The sequence below is a fragment of the Coregonus clupeaformis genome, chromosome 19, assembly GCF_020615455.1.
Source record: "Coregonus clupeaformis isolate EN_2021a chromosome 19, ASM2061545v1, whole genome shotgun sequence".
Taxonomy (NCBI): Eukaryota; Metazoa; Chordata; class Actinopteri; order Salmoniformes; family Salmonidae; genus Coregonus; species Coregonus clupeaformis.
Genome location: NC_059210.1, coordinates 52,648,928 through 52,666,354, shown reverse-complemented (window position 1 = coordinate 52,666,354; position 17,427 = coordinate 52,648,928). Strand labels below are relative to the sequence as shown.

General features: G+C 43.9%; 1 protein-coding gene across 2 annotated transcripts in view; it reads right to left on the bottom strand.

Annotated features, from left to right (window-relative positions):
* LOC121532248 (pleckstrin homology domain-containing family G member 7) overlaps window positions 1-17,427 on the bottom strand; it is a 36,330-nt gene that overhangs the window by 5,368 nt on the left and 13,535 nt on the right. For both annotated transcript variants that reach the window (XM_041838080.2, XM_041838079.2), the window contains exons 8-11: window positions 12,284-12,379; window positions 7,312-7,413; window positions 6,825-6,938; window positions 2,139-2,313 (exon numbers count right to left, since the gene is read on the bottom strand). In XM_041838080.2, the coding sequence (XP_041694014.1) occupies window positions 2,139-2,313; window positions 6,825-6,938; window positions 7,312-7,413; window positions 12,284-12,379 (487 nt within the window). The remainder of the gene's footprint in view (window positions 1-2,138; window positions 2,314-6,824; window positions 6,939-7,311; window positions 7,414-12,283; window positions 12,380-17,427) is intronic.

The following is a 17,427-nucleotide window of genomic DNA, read 5'->3' as shown; positions in this document are numbered from 1 at the left end:
GTAACTTCGTATTAGTTTTACTTTGTAACATTTTCAGCTACATTCTTAATTGAACTATCAATTTGTCTGGTATTGGCAATGAAACAAATCAATTTGAAATAGTATCTCTGATGTTGCATCTCAAAGTTCTTGATACGGATATCATTAAACGATTACGACAGTTCACTGTGTGTCGCAACATGGGTGTGATCTATAATGCTCCATTACTGCGCCCACCTTTTACTTAAAACACCCTCCACACCCATGAGACATTGACCTATTCAGCCCAGCATGCCATGGTGACAATGTTATTCCCAGGTCACACTGACTCACTGTACACCTCTGTTGTTGTCAGTAGTCACACCCTGTTAAAGCCTGGCTATGGGAAAGAACCTATAAGCACATTGTGAAAGCACTGTGAAACCAGATAGCAATGAAAGATGGGTTTGATATAAAAGAACAATTACATTCAAGGTACAATACTGTTACATATTTTCTCCCAGCCGGTCCTGTCCATCTATAGAGTAAACAAACAAAACGAGTCTGCAAGTACAGGCACGCAGAGAAGACTTCAATTGTCACAGCTTTTGGCTGCTGTCCAACAAACAAACTGGCTATTTGGTAAGCCATTTCTAAAAGACTTGTATTTGTATATCTCCCTTGGTTGTATTTGCTTATAAATAACTTTTCCACAATGTATATTTTGCAACAGGCGTGAAGATGTGAGTTAAAGGACAACTGCCCCTTAGAACCAACTTCTCTGGTTTTAAACAGTCAATGTAGGATTGATATGAGTCAGAAACATTCATTCTAGTGTCAAAATTGACTACAAAGTGTAAATAGGATAATTTTGGTCATAAAGTCAATCTCGTCCAAAACTGAGTTTTGTAAGTGAGTTCGTCACGACTTACTGGAGAGTTGTCTATGGATGCACAATGCCCACTAACACGAGAGAAGCAGCTGTGCTGATTGTGCTCTATCAGCTGTGCACGCTCTATCCAATAATAGTAGCCAGAACTTCCAGACAGTGAGACAGATCTGCCCTTTCCTCAGCCCCTCAGACTTGTTTACATAAGATAACATGTCGCCAATTTTATGTTGAAATAACCCTTAGACCTAAGCCCTTTATGGAGTGGCCACATGCTGATGTGTTTGATAGTGTCAATCACGCGAGTCTGCCACTTTTTAGGCAAAATTACAATTGAGACGATCAGAGCGCACTTGTATCCCAACTGCAACTTGTATTCGCGAGCATTCGCGAGCAGGTAAACAGCGCGTAGCTTGTGCTTTATTTATGATAGTTTGCCAGTTTGCAGATTATGTTGTAGACATGTTATTGTTCTCAGAAATCAATACCAGACTTTCCTGACTAGATAGACTTTGTGCAGTGCACTGACTAGTTTTCATGCACATTTGTTGACTTGAGAAATACTGCACCAAACACCTTAACTAGATGTAAAATTGCGCGACTAAGACCTTGGCAAAAATGTCTAAATTATTTACAGATTTCTTGATTTATCTTACTATTAATTCTGACTATTTTGAGGAAGGGGCTATGTTGTTGCTACGGTGACTCAGGGGGGACAAACAACAGTACCTGCCAGGGTATGATATGCAAAAATAACACCCACATCAAACCACACCCCCAAGACAACTCTTGTTTGGCTTCAGTCATGGCGGCTTCTTAATGAGCAATCTTCAAAACGAGTCCAAATCAGGAAGTGCAGTCACCCTTTAAGCCAGGAGATATGTGTAAGTGGCTGTCAAAAGCATAGCGCTGTCAGGAAAACCCCTAGAGCCCTGATGGCCTGATAACCTGAATGGCAGGTCTGCTTTTTCCTACATAGAAAAATAGAACTCCTAGAACAAGCAGGCAGCCCCATTCAAGTCAATGGTCTCCTCCATAGTAAGACACAGGAGAGGCTAGTATGTTCAAGTTTCCTTACATGGCAAAAACATTAATGTTGTGGTTAGGGACCGAGAAGAGCCACTGGTGATGACTGACTACTGTTAAATTAGGTTTAGATGAGACATCTCGGCTGATAGTCGGCCATTATGCAAATCACCCAGATCATCTAATAATGAGCAGCCTGTGTAGTGATATGGGGTACTACAATACACTGTTCCAGTGAAGTGGGTGAAGGAGGGGGGATGCTCACATATGGAGGTGTCCACCTGCTCCACCACGCTCTGCAGGGCGCTCTCCTCCTCCTCCGTCCGGCTCCTCTTCCCCACGTTCTTCAGCAGCAGGGGGTAGCGGGTCAGACGCTGCAACGGCGCTACTAACAGGTCACGCAACTGCAGCCTCCGGCACTCCGGGTTCCTCTCACACCACTAGAAAAGAGAGAGAGAGAGAGAGCACGAGAGCGAGAGAGAGCACGAGAGAGAGAGAGAGAGAGAGAGCACGAGAGAGAGAGAGCGCATGAGAGAGAGAGAGCGCACGAGAGCGAGAGAGCGCACGAGAGAGAGAGCGCACGAGAGAGAGAGCGCACGAGAGAGAGAGCGCACGAGAGAGAGAGCGCACGAGAGAGAGCGCACGAGAGAGTGCACGAGAGAGAGAGACAGCGCACGAGAGAGAGAGCACGAGAGAGAGAGCATGAGAGAGAGAGCATGAGAGAGAGAAAGAGAGCACGAGAGAGAGCGCGCACGAGAGAGAGCGCGCACGAGAGAGAGCGCGCACGAGAGAGAGCGCACGAGAGAGAGAAAGAGCGCACGAGAGAGAGAGCGCACGAGAGAGAGAGCGCACGAGAGAGCGTGCGAGAGAGAGAGCATGAGAGAGAGAGAGTGCACGACAACAACACATTTAGACCCAACCAAATCATGAGAAAACAAAAAGAGAATTACTTGACACATTGGAAAGAATTAACAAAAAAACTGAGCAAACTAGAATACTATTTGGCCCTAAACAGAGAGTACACAGTGGCAGAATACCTGACCACTGTGACTGACCCAAACTTAAGGAAAGCTTTGACAATGTACAGACTCCGTGAGCATAGCCTTGCTATTGAGAAAGGCCGCCGTAGGCAGACCTGGCTCTCAAGAGAAGACATGCTATGTGCACACTGCCCACAAAAGGTGGAAACTGAGCTGCACTTCCTAAACTCCTGCTAAATGTATGACCATATTACAGACACATATTTCCCTTAGATTACAGAGATCCACAAAGAATTCGAAAACAAACCCAATTTTGATAAACTCCCTTATCTACTGGGTGAAAAACCACAGTGTGCCATCACAGCACCAATATTTGTGACCTGTTGCCACAAGAAAAGGGCAACCAGTGAAGAACAAACACCATTGTAAATACAACCCATATTTATGTTGAACAGTCCGCAGCACCCGGCCTCACCCTACTAGAATCTGAAGTCAAATGTCTACTGTTTGCTGTTTGCTGATGATCTGGTGCTTCTGTCCCCAACCAAGGATGGCCTACAGCAGCACCTAAATCTTCTGCATAGATTCTGTCAGACCTGGGCCATGACAGTAAATCTCAGTAAGACAAAAATAATGGCGTTCCAAAAAAGACCCAGTTGCCAGGACCACAAATACAAATTCCATCTAGACACCGTTGCCCTAGAGCACACAGAGAACTATACATACCTCGGCCTAAACGTCAGCACCACAGGTAACTTCCACAAGGCTGTGAACGATCTGAATGACAAGGCAAGAAGGGCCTTCTATGCCATCAAAAGGAACATAAAATTCAACATACCAATTAGGATTGTGCTAAAAATGTATATACACTGCTCAAAAAAATAAAGGGAACACTAAAATAACACATCCTAGATCTGAATGAATGAAATAATCTTATTAAATACTTTTTTCTTTAGTTGAATGTGCTGACAACAAAATCACACAAAAATTATCAATGGAAATCAAATTTATCAACCAATGGAGGTCTGGATTTGGAGTCACCCTCAAAATTAAAGTGGAAAACCACACTACAGGCTGATCCAACTTTGATGTAATGTCCTTAAAACAAGTCAAAATGAGGCTCAGTAGTGTGTGTGGCCTCCACGTGCCTGTATGACCTCCCTACAACGCCTGGGCATGCTCCTGATGAGGTGACGGATGGTCTCCTGAGGGATCTCCTCCCAGACCTGGACTAAAGCATCCGCCAACTCCTGGACAGTGGCGTTGGTGGATGGAGCGAGACATGATGTCCCAGATGTGCTCAATTGGATTCAGGTCTGGGGAACGGGCGGGCAAGTCCATAGCATCAATGCCTTCCTCTTGCAGGAACTGCTGACACACTCCAGCCACATGAGGTCTAGCATTGTCTTGCATTAGGAGGAACCCAGGGCCAACCGCACCAGCATATGGTCTCACAAGGGGTCTGAGGATCTCATCTCGATACCTAATGGCAGTCAGGCTACCTCTGGCGAGCACATGGAGGGCTGTGCGGCCCCCCAAAGAAATGCCACCCCACACCATGACTGACCCACCGCCAAACCGGTCATGCTGGAGGATGTTGCAGGCAGCAGAACGTTCTCCACGGCGTCTCCAGACTCTGTCACGTCTGTCACGTGCTCAGTGTGAACCTGCTTTAATCTGTGAAGAGCACAAGGCGCCAGTGGCGAATTTGCCAAACTTGGTGTTCTCTGGCAAATGCCAAACGTCCTGCACGGTGTTGGGCTGTAAGCACAACCCCCACCTGTGGACGTCGGGCCCTCATACCACCCTCATGGAGTCTGTTTCTGACCGTTTGAGCAGACACATGCACATTTGTGGCCTGCTGGAAGTCATTTTGCAGGGCTCTGGCAGTGCTCCTCCTGCTCCTCCTTGCACAAAGGTCGGAGGTAGCAGTCCTGCTGCTGGGTTGTTGCCCTCCTACGGCCTCCTCCACGTCTCCTGATGTACTGGCCTGTCTCTTGGTAGCGCCTCCATGCTCTGGACACTACGCTGACAGACACAGCAAACCTTCATCCCACAGCTCGCATTGATGTGCCATCCTGGATGAGCTGCACTACCTGAGCCACTTGTGTGGGTTGTAGACTCCGTCTCATGCTACCACTAGAGTGAAAGCACCGCCAGCATTCAAAAGTGACCAAAACATCAGCCAGGAAGCATAGGAACTGAGAAGTGGTCTGTGGTCACCAACTGCAAAACCAGTCCTTTATTGGGGGTGTCTTGCTAATTGCCTATAATTTCCACCTGTTGTCTATTCCATTTGCACAACAGCATGTGAAATGTATTGTCAATCAGTGTTGCTTCCTAAGTGGACAGTTTGATTTCACAGAAGTGTGATTGACTTGGAGTTACATTGTGTTGTTTAAGTGTTCCCTTTATTTTTTTGAGCAGTGTATATTTTTTACCTTTATTTAACTAGGCAAGTCAGTTAAGAACAAATTCTTATTTACAATGACGGCCTACAACGGCCAAACCCGGACGACGCTGGGCCAATTGTGCGCCGCCCTATGGGACTCCCAATCACGGCCGGTTGTGATACAGCCTGGAATCGAACCAGGGGGTCTGTAGTGACGCCTCAAGCACTGAGATGCAGTGCCTTAGACCGCTGCGCCACTCGGGAGCCAGTTATAGAACCCATTGCCCTTTATGGTTGTGAGGTCTGGGGTCCGTTCACCAACCAAGAATGAACAAAATGGGACAAACACCAAATTGAGACTCTGCATGCAGAATTCTGCAAAAATATCCTCAGTGTACAATGTAAAACACCAAATAATGCATGCAGAGCATTAGGCCGATACCCGCTAATTATCAAAATCCAGAAAAGAGATGTTAAATTCTACAACCACCTAAAAGGAAGTGATTCACAAACCTTCCATAACAAAGCCATCACCTACAGAGAGTTTGAACCTGGAGAAGAGTCCCCTAAGCAAACACAAACAGACCCCACAGAGCCCCAGGACAGCAACACAATTAGACCCATCCAAATCATGAGAAAACAAAAAGATAATTACTTGACACATTGGAAAGAATTAACAAAAAAACAGTGCAAACTAGAATGCTATTTGGCCCTAAACAGAGAGTACACAGTGGCAGAATACCTGACCACTGTTACTGACCCAAAATTAAGGAAAGCTTTGACTGTACAGACTCAGTGAGCATAGACTTGCTATTGAGAAAGGCCGCCTTAGGCAGACAGGCTATGGCTATGTGCACACTGCCCACAAAATTAGGTGGAAACTGAGCTGCACTTCCTAACCTCCTCCCAAATGTATGACCATATTAGAGACACATTTCCCTCAGATTGCACAGACCCACAAATCCAATTTTGATAAACTCCCATATCTGTTGGGTGAAATACAGAGTGTACAATCACAGCAGTAAGATGTGTGACCTGTTGCCACAAGAAAAGGGCAACCAGTGAATAAAACCCATATTTATGTTTATTTATTTTCCCTTTTGTACTCTTGCACATCGTTACAACACTGTATATAGACATAATGCCATTTGAAATGTCGTTATTCTTTTGGAATAGTGTAATGTTTACTGTTTAGAGAGAGAGAGAGTGTACTGTACTGTAAGTAGGTAGATAAGTGTGTGTGTGACACAATCTGATAGAGAGAAAAAGCGATTAAGTAAGAGTGTGGGAGAAAATAAGACAGAGAGAGAAGATACAGGTTAGTGGGTAAGAGTGAAATAGAGAGAGTATTAGAGAGAACAGAGGGATGGGGGGAGGTAGAGTAAAGTGGTTGAGGAAGAAAATATATCTCAGTTGAGAGCAAAAAAAGAAAGAGAGTCACAATAGCAGAAGACAAATTGTCACATTCCAAATTGTCAGCATGCACCAGTACAGCGCGACCTTGCCCCAAACAACACTGATTTACAGTTCAAAATAAGCAGCGCTCGGCGGCTCCGGCCTGCAGTACAGTAGAGTGTACCTTAACGTAGGAGCCAAAGTCCTCTCTGTTCTTCAGGCTGTCCAGATAAAATAGTGCAGTGGAATAGTTGAGGCAGTACTTCTGCAGACAGTGGCATATGCTCTCCTGGAAAGCCTGCCGACAGATCGAGATAGAGAGACGTAGTGGTTATCTAACTAGCACAGAGACACAGAAAGCTGGGCCACAGGAAAAACAAGTGAGATATGTGTTCATATTGTACATTTCATGTAGGGAGATAAAGAGATGTACGTCTAGTATATCATGTTCGTGTAGGTCACATTTTCAAACAATGATATGGCTTATATTGAGGCTTCTGATTATTTGTGTAATAATTCTTTAGTTATTTATAGTAATATTTGAGAGAGAGAGAGAGAGAGAGAGAGAGAGAGAGAGAGAGAGAGAGAGAGAGAGAGAGAGAGAGAGAGAGAGAGAGAGAGAGAGAGAGAGAGAGAGAGAGAATATGAATGTATGTGTCAGCTGTACCTACCTTAGTGAGAAGCTCCAGCAGGTTGGACCCTCCTCCTGCCACAGGGATCTCCCAGGACTCCTTGATGACACGCAGCAGGCTGGTGAGGAAGCCAAAGCTCACCTTGGGAACAACAAATCATATTACAGAGTCCGCATGATGATGTCATGCCATAGCCTATTGCTGTGTAGTCTACTTTAATACACATATAAGTGAAGCGTTTTTCTTATTTTGGCTCTATACTCCAGAAATCAAAAAATTACTATGAAGTTCAAGTGCAAACTGACAGCTTTAATTTGAAGGTATTTTCATCCATATCGGGTGAACTGTTTAGAAATTACAGCACTTTCTGTACATACTGCCCCCATTGTAGGGGAGCAAAAGTATTGGGACAAATTCACTTATGTGTATTAAAGTAGTAAAAAGTGAAGTATTTTGGTCCCATATTCATAGCACGGAAAGACTACATCAACGTTGTGACTCTACAAATTTGTTGGATGCATTTGCTGTTTGTTTTGGTTGTGTTTCAGATTATTTTGTGCCCAATAGAAATGAATGGTAAATAATGTACTGTGTCATTTTGGAGTCACTTTTATTGTAAATAAGAATAGAATATGTTTCTAAACACTTCTACATTAATGTGGATGCTACTATGATTACGGATAATCCTGAATGAATCGTGAATAATGATGAGTGAGAAAGTTGCTCCCCAAAATGGTGGGACTATGTACAAAATGTGCTGTATTTCTAAATGAAAATACACTCAAATTAAATCGGACAGTCTGCACTTTAACCTCATAGTCATTGTTTGATTTAACAAAAAAACTTTTTTAAGTATCTCGCCAAAAGAAGAAAAAATGCTTCACTGTCACAATTACGGAGGGCACTGTAAATACAGTGCCTTCGGAAAGTATTCAGACGGCTTGACTTTTTCCACGTTTTGTTACATTACAGCCTTATTGTAAAATGGATTAAATAAATATAAAAAATCCTCAGCAACCTACAGTCGTGGTCAAAAGTTTTGAGAGTTAATTTTCACAAAGTATGCTACCTCAGTTTTTAGGATGGCAATTTGCATATACTCCAGAATGTTATGAAGAGTGATCAGATTAATTGCAATTAATTGCAAAGTCCCTCTTTGCCATGAAAATGAACTTAATCCCAAAAAAACATTTCCACTGCATTTCAGCCCTGCCACAAAAGGACCAGCTGACATCATGTCAGTGATTCTCTCGTTAACACAGGTGAGAGTGTTGACGAGGACAAGGCTGGAGATCACTCTGTCATGCTGATTGAGTTAGAATAACAGACCGGAAGCTTTAAAAGGAGGGTGGTGCTTGAAATCATTGTTCTTCCTCTGTTAACCATGGTTACCTGTAAGGAAACACGTGCCGTCATCATTGCTTTGCACAAAAAGGGCTTCACAGGCAAGTATATTGCTGCTAGTAAGATTGCACCTAAATCAACCATTTATCGGATCATCAAGAACTTCAAGGAGAGAGGTTCAATTGTTGTGAAGAAGGCTTCAGGGCGCCCAAAAAAGTCCAGCAAGCGCCAGGACCGTCTCCTAAAGTTGATTCAGCTGCGGGATCGGGGCACCACCAGTGCAGAGCTTGCTCAGGAATGGCAGCAGGCAGGTATGAGTTCATCTGTGGTCCTCTGTAGCTCAATTGGTAGAGCATGGCGCTTGTAACGCCAGGGTAGTGGGTTCGATCCCCGGGACCACCCATACGTAAAAATGTATGCACACATGACTGTAAGTCGCTTTGGATAAAAGCGTCTGCTAAATGGCATATTATTATTATTATTATTATCTGCACGCACAGTGAGGCAAAGACTTTTGGAGGATGGCCTGGTGTCAAGAAGGGCAGCGAGAAAGCCACTTCTCTCCAGGAAAAACATCAGGGACAGACTGATATTCTGCAAAAGGTACAGGGATTGGACTGCTGAGCCTGGGGTAAAGTCATTTTCTCTGATGAATCCCCTTTCCGATTGTTTGGGGCATCCGGAAAACACCTTGTCCGGAGAAGACAAGGTGAGCGCTACCATCAGTCCTGTGTCATGCCAACAGTAAAGCATCCTGAGGCCATTCATGTGTGGGGTTGCTTCTCAGCCAAGTGAGTGGGCTCACTCACAATTTTGCCTAAGAACACAGCCATGAATAAAGAATGGTACCAACACATTCTCCGAGAACAACTTCTCCCAACCATCCAAGAACAGTTTGGTGACGAACAATGCCTTTTCCAGCATGCTGGAGCACCTTGCCATAAGGCAAAAGTGATAACTAAGTGGCTCGGGGAACAAAACATCGACATTTTGGGTCCATGGCCATTTTGGGTCCATGGCCAGGAAACTCCCCAGACCTTAATTCCATTGAGAACTTGTGGTCAATCCTCAAGAGGCGGGTGGACAAACAAAAACCCACAAATTCGGACAAACTCCAAGCATTGATTATGCAATAATGGGCTGCCATCAGTCAGGATGTGGCCCAGAAGTTAATTGACAGCATGCCAGGGTGGATTGCAGAGGTCTTGAAAAAGAAGGGTCAACACTGCAAATATTTACTCTTTGCGTAAACAATGTAATTGTCAATAAAAGCCTTTGACGCTTATGGAATGCTTGTAAATACACTTCAGTATACCATAGCAACATCTGACAAAAATATCTAAAAACACTGAAGCAGCAAACTTTGTGAAGACCAATACTTGTCATTCTCAAAACGTTTGACCACGACTGTACACACAATACCCCATAATGACAAAGCGAAAACAGGTTTTTAGAATTGTTTGCAAATCTATTACAAATAATAGATATAAGATATAGATATAAGTATTCAGACCCTTTGCTATGAGACTCGAAATTGAGCTCAGATGCATCCTGTTTCCATTGATCATCCTTGAGATGTTTCTACAACTTGATTGGAGTCCACCTGTGGTAAATTCGATTGATTGGACATGATTTGGAAAGGCGCACACATGTCTATATAAGGTCCCACAGTTGACAGTGTATGTCAGAGCAAAATCCAAGCCATGAGGTCGAAGGAATTGTCCGTAGCGCTCCGAAACAGGATTGTGTCGAGGCACAGATCTGGGGAAGGGTACCAAAAAATGTCTGCAGCATTGAAGGACACAGTGGCCTCCATCATTCTTAAATGGAAGAAGTTTGGAACCACCAAGACTCTTCCTAGAGCTGGCCGCCCGGCCAAACTGAGCAATCGGGGGAGAAGGGCCTTGGTCAGGGAGGTGACCCAGAACCCGATGGTCACGCTGACAGAGCTCTAGAGTTCCTCTGTGGAGATGGACAACCATCTCTGCAACACTCCAACAATAAGGCCTTTATGGTAGAGCGGCCAGACGGAAGCCACTCCTCAGTGAAAGGCACATGACAGCCCACTTGGAGTTTGCCAAAAGGCACCTAAAGACTCTCAGACCATGACAAACGAGATTCTCTGGTCTGATGAAACCAAGATTGAACTCTTTGGCCTGAATGCCAAGCGTCACGTCTGGAGGAAACATGGCACCATCCCTACGGGGAAGCATGGTGGTGGCAGCATCATTCTGTGGGGATGTTTTTTAGCGGCAGGGACTGGGAGACTAGTCAGGATCGAGGCAAAGATGAACGGAGCAAAGAACAGAGAGATCTGCTCCAGAGCACTCACAACCTCAGACGGGGGCGAACGTTCACCTTCCAACAGGACAATGACCCTAAGCACACACAATACAACGCAGGACTGGCTTCGGGACAAGTCTCTGAATGTCCTTGAGTGGCCCAGCCAGAGCCCGGACTTGAACCCGATCGAACATCTCTGGAGAGCTTGAGAGGATCTGCAAAGAAGAATGGGAAAAACTCCCCAAATACAGGTGTGCCAAGCTTGTAGCGTCATACCCAAGAAGACTCGATTCTGTAATTGCTGCCAAAGGTGCTTCAACAAAGTACTGAGTAAAGGGTCTGAATACTTATGTAAATGTTATATTTCTGTTTTTTATTTGTAATAAATTAGCAAAAAATTATAAAAACCTGTTTTTACTTTGTCATTATGGGGTATTGTGTGTAGATTGAATAAATTTTAGAATAATGTGGAAAAAGTTAAGAGGGCTTACTACTTTCCGAAGGCACTGTATGATGGCAAGGACTGATAATTAAACCTCCAATGTCTCGCCTCAGTCGCCTGCAGCACTCTCTATTTTCTTTGGTAAAATAACCAGATGATGTGATATTATGAAAACTCAAACCTTCAACATATAGCCTAGAGTAAGATGATGTCAAAGATTTGATGTTGTGATAGGGAATATTTTGTGATTTATCTTTGGAATTTCATTTTGATAGCTTGTGGTAAACCATCTCCCTCTAGGAGCTGGATAACTACTTTCCACACACTAGTGACTGCCTCACTGCCCCATGATAGCACACCATGGCCCTATCATCTTATCATTCTGCATGGAAGACCGCATCCACTGCACCCGTTCAGGACCAGTTCTAATCTGAGTGGTGTTTTTTTACATTTTTAGTCATTTTAGCAGACGCTCTTATCCAGAGCGACTTACAGTTAGTGAGCGCATACATTATTTTTTATACTGGCCCCCCGTGGGAATCGAACCCACAACCCTGGCGTTGCAAACGCCATGCTCTACCAACTGAGCTACATCCCTGCCGGCCATTCCCTCCCCTACGCTGGACCAATTGTGCGCCGCCCCATGGGTCTCCCGGTCGCGGCCGGCTACGACAGAGTCTGGATTTGAACCAGGATCTCTAGTGGCACAGCTAGCACTGCGATGCAGTGCCTTAGACCACTGCGCCACTCGGAGAGTGTGTTGGCATGGCGACAGCACTAAATAGAACACTTGCTATAATATAATAGGACACAATAATGATATTTTGTGTTTTAATTATGTTGTGTCTCTTAACATGCCAAACTAATTTCCCAAGCTTGGGATAATAAATATATTTTAATCTAATCCAACCTAATGTAATATATGTATATCTATGGTCTTACCAGACCCAGCTCGTTGAGGTTGCCAAACAGCCTCCAGGAGTCCACGTCAGGCAGGCAGTCCCTCATCTGCAGGTTGGTCAGCATGGCCAGAAACACCTGAGGGACACAATAGAAACACAACCAGAAACACAAACACATTAGAAACGCATTAGAAACACAAACAAATACATTAGACACACCAACTAAAACACATTAGAAACACAAACACATTACAAAAACAAACAAATACATTAGAAACACCAACAAAAACACATTAGAAACAAACACATTAAACACTGCGCCCGGCCCACCACAGGAGTCGCTAGTGCACGATGGGATAAGAACATCCCTTCCGGCCAAACCCTCCCCTACCCTGGGCCAATTGTGCGCCACCCCATGGGTCTCCCGGTCGCGACAGAGCCTGAACTCGAACCAGGATCTCTAGTGGCACAGCGATGCAGTGCCTTAGACCACTGCGCCACTTGGGAGGCTAATAATACTTTCAGCAAAAATGTTTATTTTCAATTTACAATCTGTAGAAACAATGAGAATAGAAGGGTTCAGAACTTTTGTAAAACATCACAGTACAGTTGAAAAATATATGGCAAATAGAAATCCAATATGGATGGTGTTAAGAGATAGATGGGAGGTGTTGAATTTAGTTGAATGATGGGACTAATAACATCTAACAACAATTAATAACAACAAGATAACTAATGTAAAGCATACTGTGTCCATAATAAGTATATAGGTTATAGGTTGAGAGCTTTTGTGAAAGAGCACAGTTAGAAAGAAATGGCATATAGAAGCAAACCGGATGGACATCATGAAAATGATCGGAGAGGTTGAGGGTAGAGGAAGTTCAGGAGTAAAAACAAACAAAATAGAATTATTGTAAAATTGACTGTGTCCATAAAATGTATATAGTATGTATAAGCTGGAAATAGAGGCCTAAGCATTGTTGTTCACTAGTTTACTCCAATTAGGGAAGGGGTGGAGGGCTTGGAAAGTAATAAAGGAAAATATATTTAAAAACAGGATATGTATATGTATGTATTTGTATTTATACAGTGGGGAAAAAAAGTATTTAGTCAGCAACCAATTGTGCAAGTTCTCCCACTTAAAAAGATGAGAGAGGCCTGTAATTTTCATCATAGGTACACGTCAACTATGACAGACAAATTGAGGAAAAAAAATCCAGAAAATCCCATTGTAGGATTTTTAATGAATTTATTTGCAAATTATGGTGGAAAATAAGTATTTGGTCACCTACAAACAAGCAAGATTTCTGGCTCTCACAGACCTGTAACTTCTTCTTTAAGAGGCTCCTCTGTCCTCCACTCGTCACCTGTATTAATGGCACCTGTTTGAACTTGTTATCAGTATAAAAGACACCTGTCCACAACCTCAAACAGTCACACTCCAAACTTCACAATGGCCAAGACCAAAGAGCTGTCAAAGGACACCAAAAACTAAATTGTAGACCTGCACCAGGCTGGGAAGACTGCATCTGCAATAGGTAAGCAGCTTGGTTTGAAGAAATCAACTGTGGGAGCAATTATTAGGAAATGGAAGACATACAAGACCACTGATAATCTCCCTCGATCTGGGGCTCCACGCAAGATCTCACCCCGTAGGGTCAAAATTATCACAAGAACGGTGAGCAAAAATCCCAGAACCACACGGGGGGACCTAGTGAATGACCTGCAGAGAGCTGGGACCAAAGTAACAAAGCCAACCATCAGTAACACACTACGCCGCCAGGGACTCAAATCCTGCAGTGCGAGACGTGTCCCCCTGCTTAAGCCAGTACATGTCCAGGCCCGTCTGAAGTGCATTTGGATGATCCAGAAGAGGATTGGGAGAATGTCATATGGTCAGATGAAACCAAAATAGAACTTTTGGTAAAAACTCAACTCGTCATGTTTGGAGGACAAAGAATGCTGAGTTGCATCCAAAGAACACCATACCTACTGTGAAGCATGGGGTTGGAAACATCATGCTTTGGGGCTGTTTTTCTGCAAAGGGACCAGGACGACTGAACCGTGTAAAGGAAAGAATGAATGGGGCCATGTATCGTGAGATTTTGAGTGAAACCCTCCTTCCATCAGCAAGGGCATTGAAGATGAAACGTGGCTGGGTCTTTCAGCATGACAATGATCCCAAACACACCGCCCGGGCAACGAAGGAGTGGCTTCGTAAGAAGCATTTCAAGGTCCTGGAGTGGCCTAGCCAGTCTCCAGATCTCAACCCCATAGAAAATCTTTGGAGGGAGTTGAAAGTCTGTGTTGCCCAGCGACAGCCCCAAAACATCACTGCTCTAGAGGAGATCTGCATGGAGGAATGGGCCAAAATACCAGCAACAGTGTGTGAAAACCTTGTGAAGACTTACAGAAAACGTTTGACCTGTGTCATTGCCAACAAAGGGTATATAACAAAGTATTGAGAAACTTTTGTTATTGACCAAATACTTATTTTCCACCATCATATGCCAATAAATTCATTAAAAATCCTACAATGTGATTTTCTGGATTTTTTCTTCTCATTTTGTCTGTCATAGTTGACGTGTACCTATGATGAAAATTACAGGCCTCTCTCATCTTTTTAAGTGGGAGAACTTGCACAATTGGTGGCTGACTAAATACTTTTTTTCCCCACTGTATGTATGTATGTGTATATGTGTGTGTATGTATGTACAGTTGAAGTCAGAAGTTTACATACACCTTAGCCAAATACATTTAAACTCAGTTGTTCACAATTCATGACATTTAATCCTAGTAAGAATTCCCTGTCTTTGGTCAGTTAGGATCACCACTTTAGTTTAAGAATGTGAAATGTCAGAATAATAGTAGAGAGAATGATTTATTTAAGCTTTTATTTATTTAATCACATTCCCAGTGGGTCAGAAGTTTACACTCAATTAGTATTTGGTAGCATTGCCTTTAAATTGTTTAACTTGGGTCAAACGTTTCGGGTAGCCTTCCACAAGCTTCCCACAATAAGTTGGGTGAATTTTGGCCCATTCCTCCTGACAGAGCTGGTGTAACTGAGTCAGGTTTGTAGGCCTCCTTGCTCGCGCACACTTTTTCAGTTCTGCCCACACATTTTCTATAGGATTAAGGTCAGGGCTTTGTGATGGCCACTCCAATACCTTGACTTTGTTGTCCTTAATCCATTTTGCCACAACTTTGGAAGTATGGTTGGGGTCATTGTCCATTTGGAAGACCCATTTGCGACCAAGCTTTAACTTCCTAACTGATGTCTTGAGATGTTGCTTCAATATATCCACATAATTTTCCTTCCTCATGATGCCATCTATTTTGTGAAGTGCACCAGTCCCTCCTGCAGCAAGGCACCCCCACAACATGATGCTGCCACCCCTGTGCTTCACGGTTGGGATGGTGTTCTTCGGCTTGCGAGCACCCCCTTTTTCCTCCAAACATAACGATGGTCATTATGGCCAAACAGTTCTATTTTTGTTTCATCAGACCAGAGAACATTTCTCCAAAAAGTACGATCTTTGTCCCCATGTGCAGTTGCAAACAGTTGTCTGGCTTTTTTATGGCGGTTTTGGAGCAGTGGCTTCTTCCTTGCTGAGCGGCCTTTCAGGTTATGTCGATATTGGTCTTGTTTTACTGTGGATATAGATAGTTTTGTACCTGTTTCCTCCAGCATCTTCACAAGATCATTTACTGTTGTTCTGGGATTTATTTGCACTTTTCGCACCAAAGTACGTTCATCTCTAGGAGACAGATCGCGTCTCCTTCCTGAGCAGTATGACGGCTGCGTGGTCCCATGGTTTATACTTGCGTACTATTGTTTGTACAGATTAACGTGGTACCTTCAAGTGTTTGGAAATTGCTCCCAAGGATGAACCAGACTTTTTTTTCTGAGGTCTTGGCTGATTTCTTTTGATTTTCCCATGATGTCAAGCAAAGAGGCACTGAGTTTGAAGGTAGGCCTTGAAATACATCCACAGGTACACCTCCAATTATAATATAATATGCCATTTAGCAGACGCTTTTATCCAAAGCGACTTAACGTCATGTGTGCATACATTTTTACGTATGGGTGATCCCGGGGATCGAACCCACTACCCTGGCGTTACAAGTGCCATGCTCTACCAATTGAGCTACAGAGGAGCAATTGACTCAAATTATGTCAATTAGCTTATGTCAGAAGCTTCTAAAGCCATGATATAATTTTCTGGAATTTTCCAAGCTGTTTAAAGGCACAGTCAACTTAGTGTATGTAAACTTCTGACCCACTGGAATTGTGATAGTGAATTATAAGTGAAATAATCTGTCTGTAAACAATTGTTGGAAAAATTACTTGTGTCATGCACAAAGTAGATGTCCTAACCGACTTGCCAAAACTACACTTGCCAGTTGGTCAGCACATGCTCGGAGTACACGTCCTGGTAATCCGTCTGGCCCTGCGGCCTTGTGAATGTTGACCTGCTTAAAAGTCTTACTCACATCGGCTATGGAGAGCGTGATCACATAGTCATCCGGAACAGCTGGTGCTCTCATGCATGCTTCAGTGTTGCTTGCCTCGAAGCGAGCATAGAAGTGATTTAGCTCCTCTGGTAGGCTTGTGTCACTGGGCAGCTCGCGGCTGTCCTTCCTTTTGTAGTCTGTAATAATTTTCAAGCCCTGCCACATCCGACGAGTGTCAGAGCCGGTGTTGTACGATTCAATCTTAGTCCGGTATTGACTCTTTGCCTGCTTGATGGTTCGTCGGAGGGCATAGCGGGATTTCTTATAAGCGTCCGGGTTAGAGTCCCGCTCCTTGAAAGCGGCAGCTCTACCCTTTAGCTCAGTGCGGATGTTGCCTGTAATCCATGGCTTCTGGTTGGGGTATGTACTTACGGTCACTGTGGGGACGACGTCATCGATGCACTTATTGATGAAGCCAGTGACTGATGTGGTGTACTCCTCAATGCTATCTGAAGAATCCCGGAACATATTCCAGTCTGTGCTAGCAAAACAGTCCTGTAGCTTAGCATCTGCATCAGCTGACCACTTTTTTATTAACCAAGTCACTGGTGCTTCCTGCTTTAGTTTTTGCTTATAAGCAGGAATCAGGAGGATAGAGTTATGGTCAGATTTGCCAAATGGAGGGCGAGGGAGAGCTTTGTATGTGTCTCTGTGTGTGGAGTTAAG